This window comes from Bubalus kerabau, chromosome 10 (genome assembly GCF_029407905.1).
Source record: "Bubalus kerabau isolate K-KA32 ecotype Philippines breed swamp buffalo chromosome 10, PCC_UOA_SB_1v2, whole genome shotgun sequence".
NCBI lineage: Eukaryota > Metazoa > Chordata > Mammalia > Artiodactyla > Bovidae > Bubalus > Bubalus kerabau.
In genome coordinates, this window is record NC_073633.1 from 22,101,186 (window position 1) to 22,127,190 (window position 26,005).

Sequence of the window (26,005 nt, forward strand, 5' to 3'; positions counted from 1 at the left end):
TCAGTTCCTTTTTATTTTCAGGGGATTACAACAGTGTATAGAAATAAATCAGACTGAAAGAGCAGCTTGCACCTAGATTGACTGATAATTGCCAGGTAATATGTCATAAATAAATGTAAAAAGTAAATATGGATGTTACTGCTTTTGGATAATAGAGGCAGGTAATAGACTTTTTTTCATGGTATATAAAAATATGACCTGAGTTGTTGATATGATGGCTTACACATATTATCCCTCATATAATATGTGTCTGTATTACAGTGATGGCCATAGTAAGTCGTTTTAGAATTTACAAACCTTTTTATAAAAAGGAACACTTTGTTTTTTTTTTCAAGCTTATTCAGTGCTTTGTTTTTAGTTCTCAAAATGAAGATAATTACCCCTACATATTTTAACACTGACTTTTTTGTGTCACAGAATAAGTAACAAAATGAGAACTGCTGTAATTTTATTTCAGTCATCTTTGTTCTCCTTGCTGCATGCCAAACCCTCCGTCTCTTCACCCTTCTTCCTCATTCCCCTGCAGGAGGCTGCTCTAAAAATAGCTCCAGTAATAGATGTTCTACACAGGGTCAAACTGCTGAATCATTTAGTTCTTTTGTGAAGTTTAGGAATATGGAAAACAGCATCTGAGCTGGGTAGGACAAACATGCTTCTACATTGGCAGGTCATTATTCTCTTGAAAAATAAAGAGTTATATTCTTCTCAATAACCATATAGTAAATAATTTTTAAAGTCTATTTTTAAAGAATATATTTTAAAAAATCTGTAAAATGGTTTTGTGTCTTAACTTCAAAACATATTTCGAATGTGATTCCCAGAAGTGTGTTTTGTTAAATATAATAAATTTGATATTAAGAGGTTAACAGATGAACTGTAACTATTCCCCTGTATGTAAACATTTCATCTTCTTTTTCCCATCTTAGGTATGTTATTGCCCCTTTGGAATAGTTTCAGTGCCTGTGAAATAGTTGCCTCCAGAAAAGAATTTCTGGGAGGATTTGACACTTGACAGTGAAATAAATGTGCTGACTTTTTCTCAATGTTATAAGGATTTAGCTTTCTTAAATTATCTGTAACCCCTATTTTAGCTTTCCTCATTATTCCAAAATAATTATATGCAGATTGTTGAGTGCTGGCTTCCCCAGTGTAACACCAGAACAACCTGCTGATAAAGAAAAGTTGAGATTATTACTTCCTGACAGGAAGAGCACATTTTCTTGACACAGTCTTAGTCATATTTTAAAGACCAAGTCATGATATGTATTTTTGAGATTTCTTGGAGGTCTTGTTTAAGGTGGGTCTTTCAGTGCACTAGCTTCAGATTGATGAATTTATGACATAATAGGTTACCCCCCGGTGGCTCAGATGGTAAAGAATCTGCATGCAGTGCAGGAGACCCAGGTTCAATCCCTGGGTCAGGAAGATTCCCTGGTGAAGGAAATGGCAACCCACTCTAGTATTCTTGCCTAGAAAATTCTGTGGACAGAGAAGCCTGGTGGGCTACAGTCCATAGGGTTGCAAAGAATCGGACACAACTGAGCAACTAACAGATTTCGGATTTTCAGGTTAGGATTGTCTGGCAGAACAAGATGAGCTTTTCAAAGTGAATGTTGGACCATGATACTAAACTTTTGTTTTCTCTGACATTAATAACTAACTGTCTCACGTCTCCATTAACTGAAGGTCCAAACTCCCCAACAGAACTCTAAAATTCTTCTCTATATGGGCAAAGATCTCAAGTAATCTATCTGTTTCATTTTCTGTCTTCGAAGATACCTTTTCTAGCCCTTTGTCCTCTGTCTGTAATGTAGATTGGTTGCCCTTAGGCCTGCTATGGAGATGAAATCCTTGAGTTTCTCTTGTCTCTCTCCAATAGTGAATCGACTTCCTGGATCTTATGTATCTACATCTTTGGTTCACTCTCATATTAGAGCAACCATCTTCTGGTAACTTTCAGCAGTCTTTTTTTTTTTTCTTCTGTAAATAACTCATGCATGATAATTGATATAAATAGAATATTTCTTTTTGTCTATTATAATGCTAGAAATTCATTACGGAGTATATCTTAGAGTTGCTAGAAAAATTAAAGTTATAGTTTTCTTATAGGAATGAAGTTTGGAACAACAGCAATGCTTGTGGGTAATTATTTTGCTTTTCAAAGTTCTGGAAAGGCTATCTCCTAAAATGATTTTGGGGTATATGTTGTTGAATTCTGAATTTTAACTTTTCAACTTGTGAATACTTTTTATACCTCTATCAGATGAGAGTTAATAATTTTGAAAATTTGATAAAAACTTCTGGTAAAATTTTGCTTCTTAAATGAAAATAAATATAAAACATTATAATCAAATAAACTTAAAAAACCCTTTGCTCACAATTTATAGCCTGATGTAATTTGAGTTTATATTTTAATAGTAAAAAACCTGTCTTGAAATGTGTGTCTGTGTATCTGTAGTCTTTGATGGTGGTCGGCTGGGGCCCCAAAAGAAGACTATTTCTTAAAAAATGGATGGCACTAGTTTATTTCCCTTCCAAAAACCAATTGCAACTAAATGAAGCAAACAATCTCCAATTTTTATTGTCTTCATAATAAAACAAAATATGAAGTTCAGAACTGGATCACTTGCTCTTTCTCCTCTTATCTCCTCTCAGTTCAAAATGCTTGCATCTCATTCTCTTAAATCTGCAGTTAGGCTCAATGCATTCAAGCCTCAGTACCATCTTGTTGTAGTTTTAGTCTTTTTCTGGAAAGTTGGTTTAGTGTGCCCACCGTAGCCACTCCGCTTCCTGTCGTAATGCCTCTTCCTCGGGCATTCGGAGAATCCTTGCCCTGTTTGTACTGTCATTTTGTGGGATTTGTACTTGCCTACTTCTTAGAGAAGCCCAGTGGGTTTTAGGAACCTTCTCCATGTTTGTGAGAGTGATCGCACAGAAAAAAGCAAATTTTTTTTTTTTTAAAGATGCCTTGATCCAAAGGAGATTCAGGCTACTGCTTCTCAGTTTTCTCCTAGTTAGATATCAGCAAACAATGCTTATGCCCAGAAATATCTCCGTTAGGTTCCAGGAAGAATTTAAGAGAAGAGATTCCTCAGACAGGCTTTCAATCTGACTGTAACTCTAAACTTCCGGAGACCAGATAGGAAGCAAGCTGTCCTTTCCTTTTAGAAATTACAGCCCTGAAAACTATATGGGAAATGTCTTCAGCCAGATTCATTTCTCCTATGTCCTCTAAAAAATCAATGAGACGTGGCTCTGCCACAGTTCTGTCACTTTTATATTTTCTTTGTATAACAAGTTTTTAAAAATAAATAAATGACTTTTCGGAAAAGCTGAACTTGTCTGTAATTTTGATGCATTGCCTACATTTTTATTTGGTCTTGGAAATGGTAGTTTTAAAAGGGAGGAAGGAAAGTTGGGGAGGAAGAAAGATGATGACTTATGGAAAGAGTAAGACAAGTTTTGATTGGGTTTAAACATTGGTCACAATTTATGTAAAATGTACATTTTTACGTTAGCATCATTCAGTTGGATATAAGTAGAAATTATTGTAAATAATAAAAGTGAAAAATATTTAATATTAGAAGTACCAGTTTGTGTAGGATTGCAAAAAGCAGACCACTGAAGTCAGAATAACTGGAATCTTGTCCTATTTTGGCTTCTGTGTGTATGACAGTATGTATCCTGGTCACCTTTCCACCCCTCTCCCGTGCTGCCCCTGCCACAGCCTCAACTGTTTTACTTTTTCTCATGTGAACAATGAGATTATGGACTAGGTAATTACTAAGCTTCCTCTTAAGATTCTGGTATTCCAGAATATGTCAGACTTTTCAGAAGGTTTGTGTCTTTTAATAAAATTAGTAAAAAATCATTTGGGCCAAAACATTTCAATATTTGCTGATGGTAACTGTATTTAAACAGCAGTGTTTTGCTCAGGAGTGCTGCACCTAAACAGAACAGCATAGATTTCCAATTGTAAGAACCTTGGATTCTCGCTTAGATGGAAATTGCCCTTCCAGTACCCTTCACTGAGAGTTATGATGATCTCCTTTTAGCATTACGGGGGCCCTGTCAGTGTATGGATTCATCTGCAACTGAGTGGTGTATTTCTGTGGGTTTGAGAATAGTGAGGTGAATGGCTGTGAAATTCTTAGTACTGTTTGGAAAGCTGATTGCATAAATTTAAAATTTAAAGTGTTTGAACAGATTCTTTTCCAAGTGATTTTTAACAAATGTTTGATCATACTGTATTTGTGCTACAGTTGAAAGGCTGAAGTAGCACTTTGGCTCCTTTCCCAAAAGCATGCTTGAAGAGGCTAGCAGCAGCAGCAGCATCTCCCTCTGTTCTCAGTGCTTTTTACCTTGCGAGTGGTGCAGCTTGTTCTGCGGATGTACTAAAACCCTCCCATTTAATCTGCAGTGGAGAAGAATGGAGCTCAATGCTTAGTAGCATTCAGTGGTCTAGCAAGGTTGCAGTAACTAGCAATGGCTATGTATTTCAACAGCTGAACAAGAAGACATTTTATAATATATTTTTTTTTCCTTTCAGCTGATAGATTTTTGCTTTCTGTTTCCTTCTAGAGAGATGTGGATAATTTGCCCTGCCTCCAACGTCTGTTTCTCAGCTTCAACAATATATCTACGTAAGTGGAAACTCCCAACTTGCCATTTATTAATAATTTGATTGTGTGGATTCTAATGCTTTAAATTAAGATTGTAAATACTTTGGAGTATTTCTATTGACATGTACAATTTTCAACTGCAAAATGATAGGGCCATCTGTGACAAAGTTCTCTGTGCAAAAACAAAGCTCTTGTGTTTATTAGCACTTCTGATGCTAAAATGATGACTGGTTTAGTATAGTATGTGCTCTTTATAGTTATTGTTTAGAGTTGCTCCTTTGTAAAACACGTATGTAGAAACGTCAACATATATTCTGCTGTCCTTTGTTTGACACTGCACTAATAGTTGAATTAGAGTTTCTTTCATAAATTATCATCTACAATCTGTGTAGCTACTGAGCAATTTTGATATAGCAGGTTATACTTGTCACTAAGCCACTTGCTAATTAGGCCATAACTTCTAACTTGGTATCCCTACTTGGAGAACTAATGCAGCTAAACACTGTATATTCGAATATATAAATGTCTAAATGTTGTTTTGTCAAGGTTTGAAGCATATCATCCTTTCTGTTGTGATGATGTCTCATTCAGTGTCAGTGTGGAAGATTTCAGAACTGGAGCTGAGACAGGCAGTCAGACTTTTCAATGCAGAATGAGTAGCCACCCTTCCCTGACTCTCCTTCTCTTCTCCCTTGCCCCTCAGTTCTTTAGTTTCACTTCAAGACTGTTCTCTGAATGTACTTTTATAGAAGGATAAGAACTAAGTATAAAAGAGTTGAGAACGTATCTCTTCCTGAGTTCTAGGTCTGTGCTTCTGATTATTAAAAACCAGTTGAGCTTTTGCACATTTTCTGTTTCTACCTTTTTCCTATGTTAGCCCCCATCCCTGTACTATATCTCTAAAAGGTAGTGCTTAAGTCTAGATGGTGAATTTTGCATGTAGACATTATTTCAAAGAAAACACCCTTAATCATTTTCTTTTTTTTCTTTGTGTGGAAATACAGAGTTTTCTGAAATACTTTTAATGTTCTCTTCAGTTTATGTTGAATCCTGTTCCAGCTGCCTTCCCATCTTGTTGGAAGAGTAGAATTTATTTTTAATGGCAATGGAAGGAGCACTCAATTTTCTTTAAGGAGTTTCTACCTAAAGACTGTTAACAATTGTTTTGAGAAGATAGTGTCTCATTTTTAAAATGTGTTGTTTCTCTTGTCTCACAATATTAGCTTCTGAAGGTGCGGCAAACCCTTCAGTTCAGTTCAGTTCAGTCGCTCAGTCGTGTCCGACTCTTTGCGACCCCATGAATTGCAGCACGCCAGGCCTCCCTGTCCATCACCAACTCCCAGAGTTCACTCAGACTCACGTCCATCGAGTCAGTGATGCCATCCAGCCATCTCATCCTCTGTCGTCCCCTTCTCCTCCTGCCCCCAATCCCTCCTAGCATGAGAGTCTTTTCCAATGAGTCAGCTCTTCGCATGAGGTGGCCAAAGTACTGGAGTTTCAGCTTCAGCATCATTCCCTCCAAAGAAATCCCAGGGCTGATCTCTTTCAGAATGGACTGGTTGGATCTCCTTGCAGTCCAAGGGACTCTCAAGAGTCTTCTCCAACACCACAGTGCAAAAGCATCAATTCTTTGGTGCTCAGCCTTCTTCACAGTCCAACTCTCACATCCATACATGACCACAGGAAAAACCATAGCCTTGACTAGACGAACCTTTGTTGGCAAAGTAACGTCTCTGCTTTTGAATATGCTATCTAGGTTGGTCATAACTTTCCTTCCAAGGAGTAAGCGTCTTTTAACTTCATGCTGCAGTCACCATCTGCAGTGATTTTGGAGCCCAGAAAAATAAAGTCTGACACTGTCTCCACTGTTTCCCCATCTATTTCCCATGAAGTAATGCGGTAGAACTTATTACTTTTGCTCTTGTCTTGTTTATGGGGAATAATTTAAAAAGAGATTATAAATTTGGGTGTACGGGGGTTATGACGTGCCCACTTCCTCTGGATACCTCAACTTCTAAACTCCTGGCTCCGTAGGGAGTTGATCTTAAATGTCTGTATTTAGGGAATTTTCTTCCCAACCTGAAAAGGAGTTTTACCTACTCAACGAAATAAATATGTGATTAATGGGATTAATACTTATGACTTTCTATTAAAAGTGGGATTTATTGAGAAATTGGGATAGAAGGAAGGGTTTTAGTATTCTTACTGATTGCTTTTTTTGTGTTTCTGCAAAGGCTTAGCTCTTTACCTTTCTCTAATATTTCCAGATGACCTGCTTTTCAGGTCAAGTACATTTTCTATTTTCTGCTTTGTTCCTGTTGATGCATGTAATCCAAGAGATGATATAGAGAATATATTGGCTCTTGGGCAGGGGACAGGAGGAATTGGAGAGTGAAAGCCCTTTTCACATTTCCGTGAGTTTTATTCAAGACACAAATATTTCAGTTGACTGGGATGGTAGATGATCTGTAGTGTTAATTGTGGTGTCCTTTCATATCCTGCTACAGTCCTGGCATGACAGAGTTGCATAATTTGCAATTCAGTGGTTGAGGAGTAACATACAAGAAGAGCAGAAATAGCAGTATAAAGGTGAAAGTACCTTTTAGGACTTTCTCTGGATAACTTTCAAATATCACCCAGTGAAATATCCAACAGTGTATCCATTTTGGGGAGACAAAAATGAATTGACTGTTAATGTAGTAAGGCTTCCTAGATTTTGACCAAGTTGTTGGATTCTTAGAGGCCCGTTTGCATAAACTATTACCTGGTGAAATTCAGAAAGTTCCAGAATGTGATAGCACCCTAACTGAATTCAGAGAGCTCCACCTTGGAGTAGATAGGTACCTGTATTTAATGATGGGTTGACCATGGCCTTGGTAGACAGGACCATTTTTGTATGTTTTCCTGTAGATGTTAGAACAGGCACTTAGTTCTTCTAGTAGGCATGCAAGATACATTAAGAGAATGAATGACATATCCACATCTGTGTATCTGAATAGAAGTGATGCCTCCCGTTAAAATATCCCTCAGAGCATGAGGAAGACAGAAACACAAATAGGTAATTATAATACAGTGAGTTAAACTTAGCTGTGGTCAAATGTAGATATACTGCTAAGTCGCTTCAGTCGTGTCCGACTCTGTGCAACCCCATAGACGGCAGCCCACCAGGCTTCCCCGTCCCTGGGATTCTCCAGGCAAGAACACTGGAGTGGGTTGCCATTTCCTTCTCCAATGCATGAAAGTGAAAAGTGAAAGTGAAGTCGTTCAGTCGTGTCCAACTCTAGCAACCCCATGGACTGCAGCCTACCAGGCTGCTCCGTCCATGGGATTTCTAGGCAAAAGTACTGGAGTGGGGTGCCATTGCCTTCTCCGTAGATATACTAGAAAATATAAATCAGTGTAGAGAAGGGAGGTCAAGGAAAACTTCCCAGAGGGAGATGGTCCCTGGGCTGAGCTCTAAGTGGAGTAGACCTCAGTAAAGTGAATAGTCCTTGGACATTCCAGGTAAGGGTACAACCTAGGCGAAGTAGATGTAGAAGGCTCAGAGTGGACTCACTAGGCCCACCCTCTGGGAACCTGCAGTGAGATGCTTGCCCTCTTCTCCTCCCAACTAGCTCCAGGTCTTCCTCCAGCCCATGGAATGCTGGAGGGACCTGCCAGAGTACACTCTGTGATGATCACCTTGAAGGAAATATTCTGTGGCTAATCAAGAGAATCAGTTGTATCTAGTTCGTTCTTCAGATGTGTTCATTCCATTATTCAGCTCTTCTGAGGTGCTATTGTCTGCTTGATTTGTTTTCTTTTTCTTGGCTCTCATGATCTTAATTTCCAAGTAGTCTGCATTTTTTGTAATGGCTGCCGGGAGAAATATCAATAACCTCAGATATGCAGATGACACCACCCTTATGGCAGAAATTGAAGAGGAACTAAAAAGCCTCTTGATGAAGGTGAAAGTGGAGAGTGAAAAAGTTGGCTTAAAGCTCAACATCCAGAAAACGAAGATCATGGCATCCGGTCCCATCACTTCATGGGAAATAGATGGGGAAACAGTGGAAACAGTGTCAGACTTTATTTTTCTGGGCTCCAAAATCACTGCAGATGGTGACTGCAGCCATGAAATTGAAAGTTAGTTAATTAGCTTAGTCCTTGGAAGGAAAGTTATGACCAACCTTGAGAGCATATTCAAAAGCAGAGACATTACTTTGCCAACAAAGGTTCGTCTAGTCAAGTCTATGGTTTTTCCTGTGGTCATGTATGGATGTGAGAGTTGGACTGTGAAGAAGGCTGAGCACCAAAGAATTGATGCTTTTGCACTGTGGTGTTGGAGAAGACTCTTGAGAGTCCCTTGGACTGCAAGGAGACCCAACCAGTCCGTTCTAAAGGAGATCAGCCCTGGGATTTCTTTGGAAGGACTGATGCTGAAGCTGAAACTCCAGTACTTTGGCCACCTCATGTGAAGAGTTGACTCATTGGAAAAGACTCTGATGCTGGGAGGGATTGGGGGCAGGAGGAGAAGGGGACGACAGAGGATGAGATGGCTGGATGGCATCACTGACTCGATGGACGTGAATCTGAGTGAACTCCGGGAGTTGGTGATGGACAGGGAGGCCTGGCGTGCTGTGATTCATGGGGTCGCAAAGAGTTGGACATGACTGAGCGACTGATCTGATCTGATTCTTTTTAAAAAATTATTTATTTATTTAACTGTGCTAGGTCTTAGTTGTGGCATGTGGGATCTTCGTTGCCACAAGCAGAATCTTTTTAGTTGCAGGATGTGGGATCTACTTCCCTCATCAGGGATCAAGCCTTGGTCCCCTGCACTGGGAGCACAGAGTCTTAGCCATTGGACCACCAGGGAAGTCCTTCTAATGGCTTATTCTTGTTTTATGAATGAGATAAAGTTTTTTTTTTAATTTCTAGAATTTATTTTTCTCCATTACCGACACTTGTTTTTTAAATTAAACAAAATACTTTCTTTCATCCATTCATTTGTTCTATGATTTTTTGTTCTTGTTTATATATGAGGATATACATGAATTTGTTTCCTTCGCATAATTTAGAAATATCGCTGTGAATGCAAGTTATAAGATCTCTGTCTGTGGAGGATGTAGGAGGGAGGAGGAAGGCTATCCAACCAGTTGGACTTTGCTTTATGATGTTCACAAGAAACTTGCCTTCTGGGAATGGGGGCTCCTTTTACATCTTGGGCCAGATGCACTTACCCAAAGCACAGCCCTTCTTCTCTCATCATTTTCAACCTGAAGACAAGGAGTCAGCCTTTTTGAGGGTAGAAGGCTAGCAAATTGCTACCAAACCCTCCAGTACTTACTGGACAGCTGACCCACATTTGCTGGCCACACTTTCTCCCTCTGATTCTGGGGAGTATTCTGAGGTTCTGCCGGTAGCATTTACTTAGCAGAGATACTCTTCATTTCAGGCTCTTTAGCAATTTGGGGTTTTACTGATTCCACCTGCTTTATATCTTCCAGAAATTCCTTAGTGCTCTGGTCTGGTGATGGAACTTTTTCTGGTTCTCTAGTATTGCTAAGGATATTTTCCTACTTTTATATTCAGTCGTTTCAGAGAGGTTTTGAGAGGGTAGAGAGTGGTCAGATCACACACCAAGCGGCCATTGTCATAGCTGTCCTTACTTTGAGTGATTTGCCCCCAAAAGGCCACCCATAAAAATATCCTTGGCAGCTTTAAAAACACATAGGCCTTAAGTTCACTGCTGAGTAACCTGCTCCAGTAAATCTGGAGTGAGGCCAAGGATCTGTATTTTTGTAAGGCTTCTCAGAGAATTCTGATGTTCGGCTTGATGCTAGATCTGGGAACCATTGAGTTATGGCACCCCCAAATAAGAATATTTGTTAACTAGCAGATTACTATTTTATATAAAATTTCCCTTCACAAGAAAAAGCTTCTAGACAAAAATATTTGTCAGGGATAAATATGTACTACCACCCAGAGGTAGTTTATGATCTGTAGGCAAAACCCACGGTGTTTCATCTCCTTTCCACTGAGGCTGCACAGAGCTCTGCTCTTCATTACCAGGTTAAGGTATAATTGATTCTTTCTTGTCTCCTTTCTTTCAATCTCCAATGTAGAAAATTTTAACAAGCTTTTTTCTTTAAAAAAAAAAAAAAGACACATTTATAATTTGAGTGTTTTCCTTGCCTAAAAGGGAATGGTTGCTGCTGCTCCCAGAAATAAGGAGACGTTCGTATCCCTAGGAAAAGAGTCAAATACTAGTCAAGGTCAAGTGTCAACTCAGGACTTTTAGTCTCATGTATTATTTTTTAAATTGTGGTAAAATACTCATAAAAGTACCATCTTAACTATTTTAAAGCACACAATGAAGTGGTGTTAATAAATACACCTACAGCCTTGTGCAGTCAGTCTTGTATCGCACAGAACTCTTTCCATCTGGCAAAACTGAAACGTTACACCCATTAAACAACCGTTCTCCCTCCCCAAGGCCCTGGCAACCACCCTTCTGCTTTCTGTCTCTGAATTTTCGACTACTCTAGTTATGTCATGTATGTGGATTCATGCAATATTTGTCTTTTTGTGATTGGCGCACATCACTTTGTACGACACCCTCAAAGTTCATCCATGTTGTTGCTGTTCAGTCTCTTAAGTCGTGTCTGACTCTTTGTGACCCCATGGACTGCAGCACGCCAGACTGCCCTGTACTTCACTATCGCCTGGAGTTTGTTCAAATTCATGTCCATTGAGTCGGTGATGCCATCCAACCATCTCTTCTTCTCTTGTCCCCTTCTCTTCCTGCCTTCAATCTTTCCCAGATTCAGAGTCTTTTCCAGTGAGTCAGTTCTTTGCATCAGGTGGCCAAATTATTGAAGCTTCAGCATCAGTCCTTCCAATGTATATTCATGTTTGATTTCCTTTTGGATTGACTGGTTTGATCTCCTTGCAGTCCAAGGGCCTTTTGAGAGTCTTCTCCAGCACCACAATTCGAAAGCATCAATTCTTCAGTGCATAGCCTTCTTTATGGTCCAACTTTCACATCCATACATGACTACTGGAAAAACCATAGCTTTGACTGTATGGACTTTTGTCTCCAAAGTGATGTCTTTGTTTTTCAATATGCTGTCCAGATTTGTCATAGCTTTCCTTCCAAGGAGCAAGCATCATTTAGTTTCATGGCTGCAAGTTCGTCCATGTTGTAGCATGTGTAAAAGTTTCCTTCCTTTTTAAGAATGTATACTTATATATTGTTCTTTAGGTGGCATGGAACCAACTAGGAGAGGCAGGTGGCAGAATGAACCATGCCTACCTCTTCATCCACACTGTTTCCCCATAGGGCCCTGTGAACTTGCCGTGTTCCACTGAATCTCCTTAAACATAATCATGCTCTCCCTTGCCCATGTAGTCTTTGCATTTACTATGGCTTCTGGCAATAATATTTTTTTCTACTTCTCTTTGTCTGAATAATACCTGATGATCCTATAGATCTCAAGTTGAGATCCTAAAGATCTCAAGGGCTCTCAAACTTTAATATGCTTAAGGATCATCTGGAGAGCCTGCTAAAATGCAGTGCTTGGGGATCCATCCTCCATGGCTTCTAATTGAATAGTTTTAGATGGGGCTTAGGAATTTGTATCTTTAGCAAGTTGTGCAGCTGACTTAAAAATGCCACTGATCTGTGTTTTCCAGACTTTGAGTCAAAACCCATATAAGGATCCTAGTCAATTTTAGTTCAAGACTGGAAACATAAAAGCAGAATAGAAAATGTCGAGAGTTTCTCACACATTGTAAGGGTGAACACTGTCTCATGAGAAATTTGCAGTTTTAATATATATGGGTGTATCTATGTATACATTTGTATGTGTTTGTGTATGAATGTTATTTTGCTATAGATATTTGGGAACTGGATTACAATGTAAATATATTTCTCACCATGAATTGAGTTTAAAAAGTTTAGAAAACACTCTGGGGTCTCAATATTGGGAGCCTGAGTCTTAGCCACTGGACTACCAGGGGAGTCCCCGGATAATTCTTATTATAATCTTAAAGTTTCATTTTCCTTTGTATTAGAATAATTTATTCAATGTGTGTATGTGTGAGTTTTTCTAAAAGGAAGGATTCTTGGACTAAAATTAAACTAAGACACTGTGAGCAGGCTGTTTTGCACACCAGTCTCATACTGGGTTCACACATACATAGTTGAGAGGCTGATAGCTATTCATGACAGTAAATTAACATTTTAAGGTATTGATGTGTCAAAGGCCCTTTTGGGTTTTGCTAATGTGAAGGTTCTAGAAGTTGTGGACATTTTTGGTACATATTGCTAAGGGGGAATTTTGGTCTTAAAATTACTCATGATTGTGTGTTATATTGGGTGATTGTTTCTAGGTTGAGAAACACATGGTAAATTGAGATCAGTGTGTTTTATGATTTCTATTTTGTTTTGTTCTACAAATTCAAAGTATAAGTAGAGTAAATCCAAAATGCATTTAGAAATAAACTTAAAGTATATTAAGTAACTTCCCCTGGTGCTATTCGTTATAACTTGTAGAAAATACTTCCAAAAAGTGTTTGAAGTATTTTGCAATAACAATGTCAAATACAGTGAACGTAAACATTTAAAATAAAGGTAAGTGACTGTAACATTCCCTTCTTGTCTTCATCTTGTCTTGTTTTGTTTTAATTGAAGTACAGTTGATTTATAATGTTGTATTAGTTTTAGGTGTACAGCAAAGTGTTTTGGTTTTCATGAAAAGAGATGTACAAATTTGAAACAAAAATGTTTATGTATCTGTTTTATGTCTATTCCACCTCCCCACCCTTCCCCCACCCCAACCCAAATTGCTATGTTGATCTCTTAACCCCTGGTACCTCAGTATGTAACCAACCTTATTTGAAAATATGGTCTTTACAGAGGTAGTGAAGTTAAAAGGAAGACATTAGAGTGGGCTCTAATCTAGTAAGACTGATATTCTTATAAAAAAGATGAAATTTGGAGGCAGGTATAGAGGGACTTCCGTGTTAGCTCAGACAGTAAAGAATCCACTCGCAATGCAGGAGACCCGTGTTCTATCCCTGGGTTGGGAAGATCCCCCAGAGAAGGGAATGGCTATTCAGTCTAGTATTCTTTCCTGGAGAATCCCATGGACAGAGGAGCCTGGGCAGGCTACAGTCCATGTGGTTGCAAAGAGTCAGACATGACTGAGCACACACATACACACACACACACACACACACACACACACACACACACACACGGGGAGACTGCCTTGTGAACGTAAGGATGGCTATCTACAGCTATCTACAGGCCAAGAAGAAAGGCCTAGAACAGATTCTTCCTCCACAGCCCTCAGAAAACACCACTACCATCACCTTGATTTCAGACTTCTAGCCTCCAGAACTGTGTGATAGTAAACTTCTGTTGTTTAAAAAAATAAAAATAAAGCAGAGGTGAGCAAACAGATATTGAAAGGAATGAACAAACCAGTCAGTTAATTTTAGGAAAAAAGCAAGGTCAAAATCAATCATGCCAAAACCCTAAGTATATACTCCTAACTGCAGAACTTTCAAATTTGATCTTCTGGAGTAACTTTTGTTCATCGTTTATAATTAAATACAAACCCCAAACAAGAAGAATTATTTTCTTTTTCTATTATCTATACCATACCTCTTTGAGTTCTGTAATATCTATTTTGATGTATGCCCAGTTATAACTTACAGTCTCAAGTCATATCTGTCGCATGGTAGGCATGTAATTATTGTTCTTTTAATTAATGAAAAAAAGAAACCAAAGTTTAAAGCTGATGTTTTTCAATATTCATAGATAATTTTTAATAGCCCTTTTCAGCATGTCATCTTGTTTGGTTGTCTAAGGACCCAGTTTGCAGCTAATTCAGCATGGCTGTCCCCTGGGATATAAAATAATAAAAAGTAACTAAAACAAGGAAACCAAATTAAAATTATTTTATGGTAGAATTGGATTATTAGAAACAACTGTAACAGATATCTTCCAGACTAAAAGCTTTCCTCAGTGACTTAAGATTTTATTTTATTTTTTTATTTATTTTATTTTATTTTATTTTTTTAGTGACTTAAGATTTTAGCAGTTACTTTTTGAATATTTGAGTAGATTCAGTGTTGTTTTGACGAAAAAGTAAGACTGTTTCAGGCAGTTTCTAAACTATGTAACACAAAGATAAGATAGCCCTCTTATTTATAAATATATGTATAATAGTCATTTTAAGTCCTTGCCTACTAATTCCAATATTCCAACAGCTGTGTCATCTCTGAGGCTTTTATAGTGACTTGTTTTTCCTTTTTGATACATATATTGAGTTTTTTTTGCTTTCTCATGTCTGGCAATTTTTTATTACATTACTGGCATTGTGAATATTACATTGTTGAGAATCTGTGTTTTGTTTTAATTTGAAAGTTGTTGAATTTTGTTTTAAAGGTAGTTAACGTACAGGAAAATCAGATTGTGTTCAGGTTTATTTTTAGGATTTTTTCAGGCAGGTCTAAAGTAATCTTATTCTACACGTAGAGTAATAAGCTTTGCATCTATATGTATTTTATCTTGACAGAAAACACAAGATTTCTCCATCAAAGGCAAACCAATTATGTATCTGCAGAGCATCTCTGCACTGGTTTCCAATGCTCCATTTTTCCTCACTGGTTATGTGCTGAGGGCAGTTGTCTCCACATGTACAGGGTGGAGGGTTTCTAGCTCTTGAGTGGAATACAACATTATTAGTTTGGGAGCTTATGTAGGAGCTGCTTGTATAGCTTCACCTCTTCCCCTCCAGAGAAGGAGGGAGAGACAGACAGACAGATACATGCTCACACACACACATACAAGAGACAGACAGACAGACAGACAGAGATGGGGAGGGCTTCTTGGTCAAATAACCTTTGGAATGTAAACACACAGTTGTGGGAGATAAAATTCCGTGTCACCTGAGAGGTCTCTGACTATGCCATCACTTTGAGCCCAGGTGCCAGTTTTCTTTGCCCATGCAGAAATATGAACATCTGAACACTGTTTGCCAATATAGAGCGACCAGCACCTGAGACACAGCATTTCTGGGGCCTCAGCTGTCTAGCCTGGGTGCCTGCCGTGGTCTCTGTCTGGTTGGAACTGCAGTGTCCCCGAGCTCTCTACGCTAATAGGTACACTTTCACCTCATGGCCCCTCAGTGGTTATAATTCGCCAGGCTTCCTGGGGCCGCACTGTGTTGGTACATATCATTTCAGCCAAGACTTCTTTGCATATCTTGTGGGGTTTCTTCCCTATACAACTCCTTACTCTCCACTGTCCAGCCTTCTGCCTCAGATTCCAGCAGCCTCAGCAGACCCAAACTCTGACCTCTGTTTGATCCACGCAGTGAGACTTGTGTCCTCTTTTTGACTCCTCTTCCTTTTCTGTGATCTGAGAAGTGCCTCCAGGCAGAAAGCAAGATTAAAGTGGCTTTCATGTGTTTCTCTTCTCTGAGGGTCACATCTGTCCTGTCTGTTGTTCAATGCTTGCTTCAAATATTTTGTCAGTTTTATAGTTGTTTACATTGAGAAATTGAGTCTGATAACCCCATAGCCAAAACTGCAAGTTCCTTCTACTGTATTTTCAAATTATCATGTTGTATATCATCTTTGCGATCTGTCTGGTGTATAGAAGATGCAAATTCCCTTAAATTAACAATACTGTATTTTTGAATCTAAGAACAAGGGACTTAAATCTAATCCTGAATTGGTAGATGTGCAGTTGCTGTCAAAAGCCTTCCTGATATTTAAAACAACCGTTTAGAAATGAGCTAAAAATCTATTGTAAAAATCCACTTCAGGATCATGTTATTTGTCCAGAAATCTCCATGCTCTGTCTTTATATACTTTATCTCCCTATAGAAATTCCTTCAAAACCTGTGATTTAATGTACTCTAATATTTATTGAAGAGATTGAGGAAAAAGCTAGTTAAACCAGAAAATTCTGGCTAGAGAAAGATATAACAGTAGAACACAGGTTTAGTTATGGGTTAAAGTGAAAAGGGAACATTATGAATGTATGAGTAAATTATTGGGATGCTTTTAATATACCCAAATATGCCTACATAGAGTCATTCTTGAGTCCATGTCTGCGGGTGCAGGATCATGTCATTCTCAAAATAAAAATACATTTTCCTGTTTCTTATGGAAAAGTACATGTTATCTAAAAGGTGTGTTAAATTATTTAGGAGCACATTTATAAGAATTGTATGTTTCTATAGAAGCTGTTGACTTTTGATGTTTGAAGGGTGATAGTTAATCACACCCTTTCTCTTCTGCTCTAAGCTTTGAATCAATGGAAAGATACAGCGGTCGGATAAATGGAGTACAGAATAGCAGAATGCAGTTTAGATATGCATCTACAATCAGGCTTCCTAGTATATCATCTCTCCTGGATTAGATTTTCAACTCACTGGCCAAAGAATTGGAAAACCGAGACCTCCCTCCTTGGGAGCAATGAAGCTTAAGAAAACACTCCCATCCTGGAGACCGGGTGGCCTGAAAAGAAAAATAAGAGAACCTGGGACTCTTATGTATGCACGTCCCCTTGTGAGAGTTTACCTTGTAGGAATTATGTGTGTGTGTGTGTGTGAGATGGGGTGAATTATTTGCTTTCTCCATATTCGTTTTTAGGATTAAAGATGACTGTTATGATGTGGTGAAACTTAGCTTGAGCAGGAAGGAAGATTATTGCCTGAACTTGATAGGCACTGAACTTAAAATCAGGCCTTGGTTAAATAACAGGGCATCTTCCCCTTCAAAAAATATTGCTGATATCCAAGTAAGGGAGTTGGGATTCTCTATAAATAAGGAGGTTATTTCTAGATTCCTGTCTTGAAGGGAGGTGAACCAGTTAGATTTGTTTGTTCTGGGCACTTAAAAAGATATTGCAGTGGCTTAATTATATACTCCAAGATATCTTAACGAGTAGTTTACAACTGTTGAATAGTCTCTGGGAATTGTTTGTTGACAAGGCTTCCTTCTTCTAGTTTAAAAAGAAGTGGACAGTGTCAGTTGTAGACCCCATGTTAGAGATCATAGTTGTTAGTTTAGGAATCTCCTGGGAAGCACTGAATAGTGTAAGCCAAATTAGTAATATTTTTTGGCTAGTTCCTTTGATCTTATCTTTGAAGTTTGGGGTTATGCACTTCTAGGATATTGGCTTGTGATTCTCCAAAATAACCTGCTTGAGGGATTATGAGAGTGTTTTCTTCAAGTGTGTATTCATTTATTTGGCTGTGTCAGATCTTGGTTGGGGCACATGGGATCTTCGTTGCATTGCACAGGATCTTTGGTCGCAGCGCATGGACTCTGTGGTTGTGGACCTCAGGCTTAGTTGCTGCATGGCATGTGGGATCTTAGTTCCCCCACCAGGGATCAAACCCATGTCCCTTGCATTGCAAGGGGGATTTTTAACCACTGGACCATTAGGGAAGTCCTCCCGAGAGTGTTTTTATAGCTGCATGGGTTTAGAATGTAGGACTACCTTAGGGATATCCAGAGCATGGTAGCTAATAACTGATCCTCCTCTTTCTCATCCTCTACGATTTCATTAAAATATCTTCTCCATCTGTGTCATTTAAAGACTTTAAGATTTCTTCCTAGTTGCTTTCTGAGGAACATTGTTTATGCATTTCTCTATATAAAACATCAAATAAGGCATTGTGGGGAGTGACAAGAGGAGATATATATGCTTTTTTTTTCTACAAGTAGATACTCTGATGACAGCATGCATGCGTGTGTGCTTAGTCGCGTCTGACTCTTTGTGACCCTGTGGACTGTAGCCCGCCAGGCTCCTCTGTCCATGGGTTTCTCCAGGCAGGAATACTGGAGTGGGCTGCCGTTTCCTTTTCCCGGCGATCTTCCTCACTCAGGGATTGAAGTGGCATCTCCTGCAACTCCTGCACTGGCAGGTGGATTCTTTACCACTGAGCCACCTGAGACCTCCCTATCTGGGGAAGATGAAGCCCCAGTCTAGTGACAGAGAACATTCAAAGACATGAGTGGCATAAACATAGAACAAACCACCCCCACTGCTTGTAGAAAAGCCCACAGCCCTAGTATCACAGTTTTATCAGCTTAGATGCTCTGGTGGAAGGAGCTCTTCTTCCTTGATAATGCTGGCAAAATGTTTTCTTTGAGGGTTGTTTTTTTTTTATTGAGGTATAGTTTTAGTTTTATTGAAGTATATTGTGTTAGTTATTGGTGTACAACAAAATGACTCCATTATATATATATATATATATATATATATACACACACACATATATGCTGCTGCTGCTAAGTCGCTTCAGTCGTGTCTGACTTTATGTGACCCCATAGACGGCAGCCCACCAGGCCCACCGTCCCTGGGATTCTCCAGGCAAGAACACTGGAGTGGGTTGCATGCATATATATATATATGTATGTGTCTCCCCATATTCATCCTGTAATAACCCATAATGGAAAATAATATGAAAAAGAATATATATACACATATGTGTATGTGTATGTTTGCATATGTATGTGTATATATATATCCTTTTCCATTCCCTGTTCAGCCACAGGGGTGAATATGGCCCCCTGTGCCACGCAGTAGCACCTTGTTTTTTATTTTATGTACAGTAGTTTGTATCTGCTAATCCCAAAGGCCTACTTTATTCCTCCCCCTGCCCTTTTCCCCTTTGATAACCGTAAGTTTGTTTTCTATTTCTGTGAATCTGTTTTTGTTTTGAAAAAACGTTCATTTGTGTCATAAGTGACAGCATATGGTATTTGTCTTTCTCTGTCTGACATACTTCACTTAGTATAATGATCTCTGGATCCATCCATGTTGCTACTAATGGCATTATATCATTCTTTGTTTGGCTGGGTAATATTCTTTTATATAGTTTCTTTATCCATTCATTGTCAATGGGCATTTATTGCTTCCGTGTCTTGAACATTGTAAATATTGCTGCTATGAACATTGAAGTGAATGTTTCTTTTTAAATTAGAGTTTTCTCCATATACATGACAAAAAGTTTTTGAAGAGCCCAGATGTTCAAAACTGTGGCTCTGGATCAGTAGTATCAATATCACTGGGATCTTATCAGATATCCAGAATCTCAAGTGCTATTGTAGACCTACTAGATCAGAATCCTCCTTTTTAAGAGATCCCTGGGCAATTCAAATGTACGTTATAGTCTGGGAAGCACTGTCACAGAGGATTCTGATTGTGCTTATTTGTTATTTAGGTCAAATGTCCAGTTGGAACTAATCACTCCGACCACAGGCATATAGGTCACGCTGAATGCTCAAGGTCACACTCAGTGCTCATAGAGACATATGTTCTCTATCCCCTAGGACAGTACTGTGGATTGGGTTTGCTGCAGAAAAGAAGTGTTCTGTTATCAGGAGAAGCAGGGGCATAAGCGATACCCAAATACACTCATTTCCACTTTCAGATCTTAGCACACACTAATGTCAGGGCTCACTGTTACTAGCCTCTTCACTTTGGATCATTTCATTCCATTTCATGTTTGTGTGTGTGCGTGCATGCACGCGTCCAAATGTGATGCTCCCCATCTCCCTCACCTCACAGTACCATCTGTCTGACTGACCTAGATAACAGAGATTCTTGCTTCTTTCACAGCCTGGTTCTTCTATCACGTTTCAGAGTCATATTTATCAAGAACATGTGAATACTTTAGGATAGCCTATATATACATACCTGTGTCTAAGTCTGAATTCACTTCCCTGTAGTCTTGGTAAGCATGTATGCCTCACTCACCCTCTTTCGTCTTGCCACTATGGCATTGATCTTGGAGTCATGACCTTTCAAGTTACGAACTATTAAATTGCACTGGTATTTTCTATAGTCATGCTTTCAGCCCTCAGAAATTATAACTTCTAGTCACTACCTTAAGGAAAGTTTAACATACAGGGAAAGAGAAGGTTTTAATCCTTTACTACTGTTATTTCTAGTTGACCCTTGAACAATGCAGGGTTAATCTGCTGATAATTTATAGTCAGCTCTCTGTATCTGAGGTTCCTCTGCATCCTCAGGTTCAATCAACCACAGACTGTAGTACTGTAGTATTTACTACTGAAAAATATCTGCTTATAAGTACACAGTTCAACTCACATTGTTCCAGGATTAACTGTATTTTGATGCTCATGTTTTCTGGGTTTGTTAAGCTGTCTCCTGTTGCCTTTTGATGTGTCATCATTCTTTGAGCGTTCTTACTTTCTGGCACACTAGACGTTCCAAGCTCATCTTTACAAGGGTTCTGATTCCTTTTAGTGGAAAATAATATTTAGAAATCAAGATCTGAGTGTCACATCAAAAAAAAAAAAAAAAAAGATCTGAGTGTCAGACATGGTCGTGGTTACTGGGCTGTCACTGCTTTTAGGCCTTCTCTATGGATAGAATCAGGAAATGTGTATGTGTGTCTTGTACACATTTATCTATTTGTCTATCTGTATATATTTAAAACTATAGTTTTATACCAACAACTTCATGAATTCATTAATGAAACTTTGAATTACAATTCAATTCCGCAGGACTGATGTTAGCCATCTACCACAATCCTTTTCCATTATTTGCAATTGCTTTCTCTGACATTGACTCCCATTATGTATAATATATTTACTTATTTGCTCAGTCCTTGAATATATTGAAAGTAGTTTGAGAATTGCTAACCCACACTTCTGTGGGAGGAATAAAACTTGTAACCCTTATTTTTCTCATGGTGCTGCACGGCTTGCAGGATCTTAGTTTCCTGACCAGGGACCAAACCCAGGCCCACAGCAGTGAAAGCATTGAGTCCTAACCACTGGACTGCCGGGTAATTCCCTCAAATTTTTTTTTTTTGTACAGTGTTTTGTGTTTAGCTTAAAAGTATGTAATCAGAAAACTGTGTTTAAAGTTGTTTGGGTTAGTTGTCCTCTACCCTTTCAGTGTGATTATGTTATTCATTTAAGCAGTAAGATTTATCTGTTTGTTTGTATCCACTTTTTGTTGTTCTCCCCCAGCCTTGCTAATCTGATATACTGATTTTTCAGTTGTGTTACTGTTACATGGTCTCCAAACTCAACTATGAAAAAAGGGATCACTCAGAGATTACTTGCCTCTTCTTTCTACCTCAATTTCAACCCCCTTCCTTTCCATCCTCTTTTCACCCACTCTTTTAGATAACCTTATTAATTTCTGGTATATCTTCATGTTTTGTTTGCACATATCAGCAGATACATGTGTAGTATAGATGAACTCACACGTGTTTTTTTCCCCTAGTGTTTCTGTGGCATTTCTAGTTTTTGTATTTTTAGCTCCCTGATCCACCTGGAGGTTATTATTTTTTTGGAGGGGGGAATAGCATGAGGTTTGAAGTTTAGTTTTTCAAGCATCTACCCAGTTGTCCCAGAGATACTTATGTAAAAAGCCTACCTTTTCCTTGGTGATTTGGGATGCTACTTAAGTATCAACTTATCTAACCCCATTAAAACTTCAGTTATCATGAACTTGTTTTACTGTCTTTCTTCTTCTCCCACCTTTCGTTTTTCTCAGCTGCATTATTTCTACTTTACTGCACATAAAACCCATTGTATAACATACATAGCATATTGTTCTTTCACCTGGATTCATGCCTCTATTTTAGAGAGTCATAGAGAGTCTTAGATATCTAATTAATTATTGAACGTGCATCATCTGTGCTAGTCAGGTTTCCTCAGTCATCTCTTAGTGGGTGAAGCTCATCCAGTATATTCCTCCAGAAGGTTCATGGGTACAGAACATTCTGAAATCTTAACTTTGATACTTGAAGGACTGTGCTGTGTGCTTAGTCACTCGGTTATGTCTGACTTTTTCCAACCCCGTGGACTGTAGCCCACCAGGCTCCTCTGTCCATGGGGATTCTTTATGGAGTGGGTTGCCATGCCCTCCTCCAGGGGATCTTCCCAAACCAGAAATTGAACCCAGGTTTCCTGAATTGCAGGCAGTCTTTACTGTCTGAGTCACCAAGGAAGCCCAAAAGTACTGAAGTGGGTAGCCTATCCCTTCTCCAGGGGATCTTCCCAACCCAGGAATCGAACTGGGGTCTCCTGCATTGCAGGTGGATTCTTTACCACCTGAGGTACCAGGGAAGCCCCACCTAAACATAACTTACAATGCACAATAGCAAAAGTGTGATCTATTTAAAAAAAAAAAAGCATGAAAAAAATGAAATTCTCGCTTTATTCATTTTTTCCATGAGTTTTTTTTTTTTTTTTAATAGATCACTTTTGCCACTTTGCAGTGTAAGTTATGTTTAGGGCAAATAGTACCAGTCTGATTTCAGTTGTCATCTTTATGCTTAGAGGTTAAGTCTAATAGTTTTATTAGGATTGTTGTTGTTCAGTCGCTAAATTGTGTCTGACTCTTTGTGACCCCATGGACTGTAGCATGCCAGGGTTCACTGTCCATAATCTCCTGGAGTTTCACCAGCACTCTCAAGAGTCTTCTCCAAAAGCATAGCTTGATTATATGGACCTTTGTCGTATCAAACTGATTGTCCTGATTCAGTTTTCCCAAGTACCTGTTGGTCCATTTCAATATGTACAGTTTGGTCTTTTCTTATTTCCAGAAAGTTTCCTTGGGTTATAGTTTTAAGTATTAGTTCTGTTCAGTTGTTCTTATCTTTAGACTCTCCTATTGCACATTGTTTTTGTCTTTGGTCTTTTCTATTCCAACCACTTTACTTCTGATCCTTTTCATTTCTTTGCCTCGTCTTCATTCTCTGGGTTGTTTTTTCTGGCTTTGTTAAATGTCCCTTAGTAAAAATTTACTTGGATCTGGCCTCCCTTGGTGACTTTGATTCTGCAATGATTTTGTCTTTTCCTTTCATTTCTTTTCCAAGTTCAGTCAACCCTATTTTTGTTTCTTCCTGTTTATTGTCCATTTTCACCTTTAGTTTTTGAATTTTGTGTTCAAGGTGGGTTTTTTATACTTTAACGTGCTTATTTGAGGATATTTAATTTAGTATGGAGTGTTGTATTACAGTTTCCTTGTTCTTCATGTTTGTTTTTGAAGGGGAAGGGAATTTTCATCAGCTTGAGTGGATTTGATTTTCTAGTCTTAAAATATTTTATAGATATTTAGTCTATTTTTGCCAATTTCCTTTGTGAGTGTGGGTGATTTACAAGACTCTTAGGTCAAGGATGTCTTCTTCTGTCAGTGTAGCCAAGCCAAGTATGGTGTGTTTGTGTGTGTGTGTGTGTGTGAATTTTGGGGAGAAGGGGTTGTGTATCTTCGTTCTATTCTTTATTTTTTGGGTTCTCTTTTGTCTTGCGTTTTCCCCTTTTTCTCCTTGCCCATTTTCATCTTCACCATCTAATTTCCAAAGACCTCTCTTTTACCTTCCTTCCTACCATCTCAAAAGCAATGTGTTTTTGAAGACTGCAACTGCAAATCATGTGCTTTTAAAAGTCCATTCTGTGTAGTGCTGGAAGAGCTATTGGAACGTTTCCAATATTTTTACACCAAATGTGGAATTTCTCTTTCTGGAAATGATTGTAGATTAGTCCACTACTGGTTCCCCATTTCTCTCTTTGCATGATTTTTTCCAACGTGTCCTTCTGTATTACCTACTTATATAGGTAATTTGGTGCTTGAGCATTCTCTTTTTGTTTTGGGTATTGGTTTTATGTAATTTGCCTGTTGTTCTTACAGTTTTTGTATTGCTTTTTGAAAGACAGACTAGGACATTGTGTTTATACCCCTGCATTTACCTCACATATATATATATATGTATACATGCACGTATGTGTGTAGATGTTTTATCTGTATACTGTCTCTCCTATCAGAATGTAATTACCTTAAGAGTAGCAGTTCAGTTTTACTCATCTTTCTGCCCTTAGCAGTAGTCCCAGTGCCTATCATACACAATGCCCTTTAAGCCTTTCTTTTTCATATTAACAATTAAAACAAGATTGTAATAACTGTACGTTACTGTTAATAAATTTTCCTTTTCCCAAAGGCTGCAGATAACTAAAGGATTGTAACATGAAGTGAAAACCCTTCTAACTATGCAACTGTGCCCATGTGGGCTAGATAACCAGCACCAGGAATTATTATTTGATAACCTGACTATATAGAAATTGCCATGTTCCTCATGAGTGAAGGAATACAATTTACATAGTACTATAAAATGATGCTGTTTAGTTTAGAGAAGAGCCCCATGGTTCCTGAATGGCTATGTTATTATTATTCTTGTGACTTAATTGTAAAATGAAATGAGAGATTTCAGGAATCTTCTGTTCAGATAAAGAGACAAGTAGCAATGTTGCTTTATGCTGCTGCTGCTAAGTCGCTTCAGTCGTGTCCGACTCTGTGCGACCTCATAGATGGCAGCTCACCAGGCTTCCCTGTCCCTGGGATTCTCCAGGCAAGAACACTGGAGTGGGTTGCCATTTCTTCTCCAGTGCATGAAAGTGAAAAGTGAAAGTGAAGTCACTCAGTCATGTCCGACTCTAGCGACCCCATGGACTGCAATCCACCAGGCTCCTCCGTCCATGGGATTTTCCAGGCAAGAGTACTGGAGTGGGGTGCCACTGCCTTCTCCGTGCTTTATGCTACCATATTTTAATTTGGTTGGGAAGGTCAAAAGTGCTGCAATGAATGTTTGATGTTCTGATGAAATCTTAAGGGAAATGTGTATTCACAAATACCAGTTTCCTACTGAACTCTTACAGTCATCCTGTCTGGATCATGCAGGAAATGAAATTTAGTGTAACTGCCATTTGAATAAGAGATAGATACTTTGTCAGTTCATGATTCAGAAAGAGAAGTGATGGATAGGGATACAGGGATCAAACCTAAGAATATGCATGAATAAATAGTTTAAAGAAGAATATGTATGGCTGAGTCTCTTAGCTGTCCACCTGAAACTATCACAACATTGTTAATCGGCTATGCTGCTGCTGCTGCTGCCAAGTTGCTTCAGTCGTGTCCAACTCTGTGCGACCCCATAGACGGCAGCCCACCAGGCTCCCCTGTCCCTGGGATTCTCCAGGAAAGAACACTGGAGTGGGTTGCCATTTCCTTCTCCAATGCAGGAAAGTGAAAAGTGAAAGTGAAGTCGCTGAGTCTTGTCCGACTCTTAGCAACCCCATGGACTGTGGCCCACCAGGCTCCTCCGTCCATGGGATTTTCCAGGCAAGAGTACTGGAGTGGGGTGCCATTGCCTTCTCCGTAATCGGCTATACTCCTACATAAAATAAAAAGTTGAAAAAAAATAATATACATAAGATCTATGTGCAAGTGTTATGGGCTGAATGAATCGTGTTCTCCCCTCACCCCTGCACATTCATATGTTGAAGTTCTAATTCCTAATACCTGAGAATATGACCTTATTAGGGGACAC

The 26,005-nt window shown here is 38.8% G+C and overlaps 1 protein-coding gene across 4 annotated transcripts in view; it reads left to right on the top strand.

Annotated features, from left to right (window-relative positions):
* LRRC49 (leucine rich repeat containing 49) overlaps positions 1–26,005 on the top strand; it is a 161,883-nt gene that overhangs the window by 41,052 nt on the left and 94,826 nt on the right. For all 4 annotated transcript variants that reach the window (XM_055536862.1, XM_055536863.1, XM_055536864.1 and 1 more), the window contains one exon: positions 4,582–4,643. In XM_055536862.1, coding sequence (XP_055392837.1) covers positions 4,582–4,643 — 62 coding nt within the window. The remainder of the gene's footprint in view (positions 1–4,581; positions 4,644–26,005) is intronic.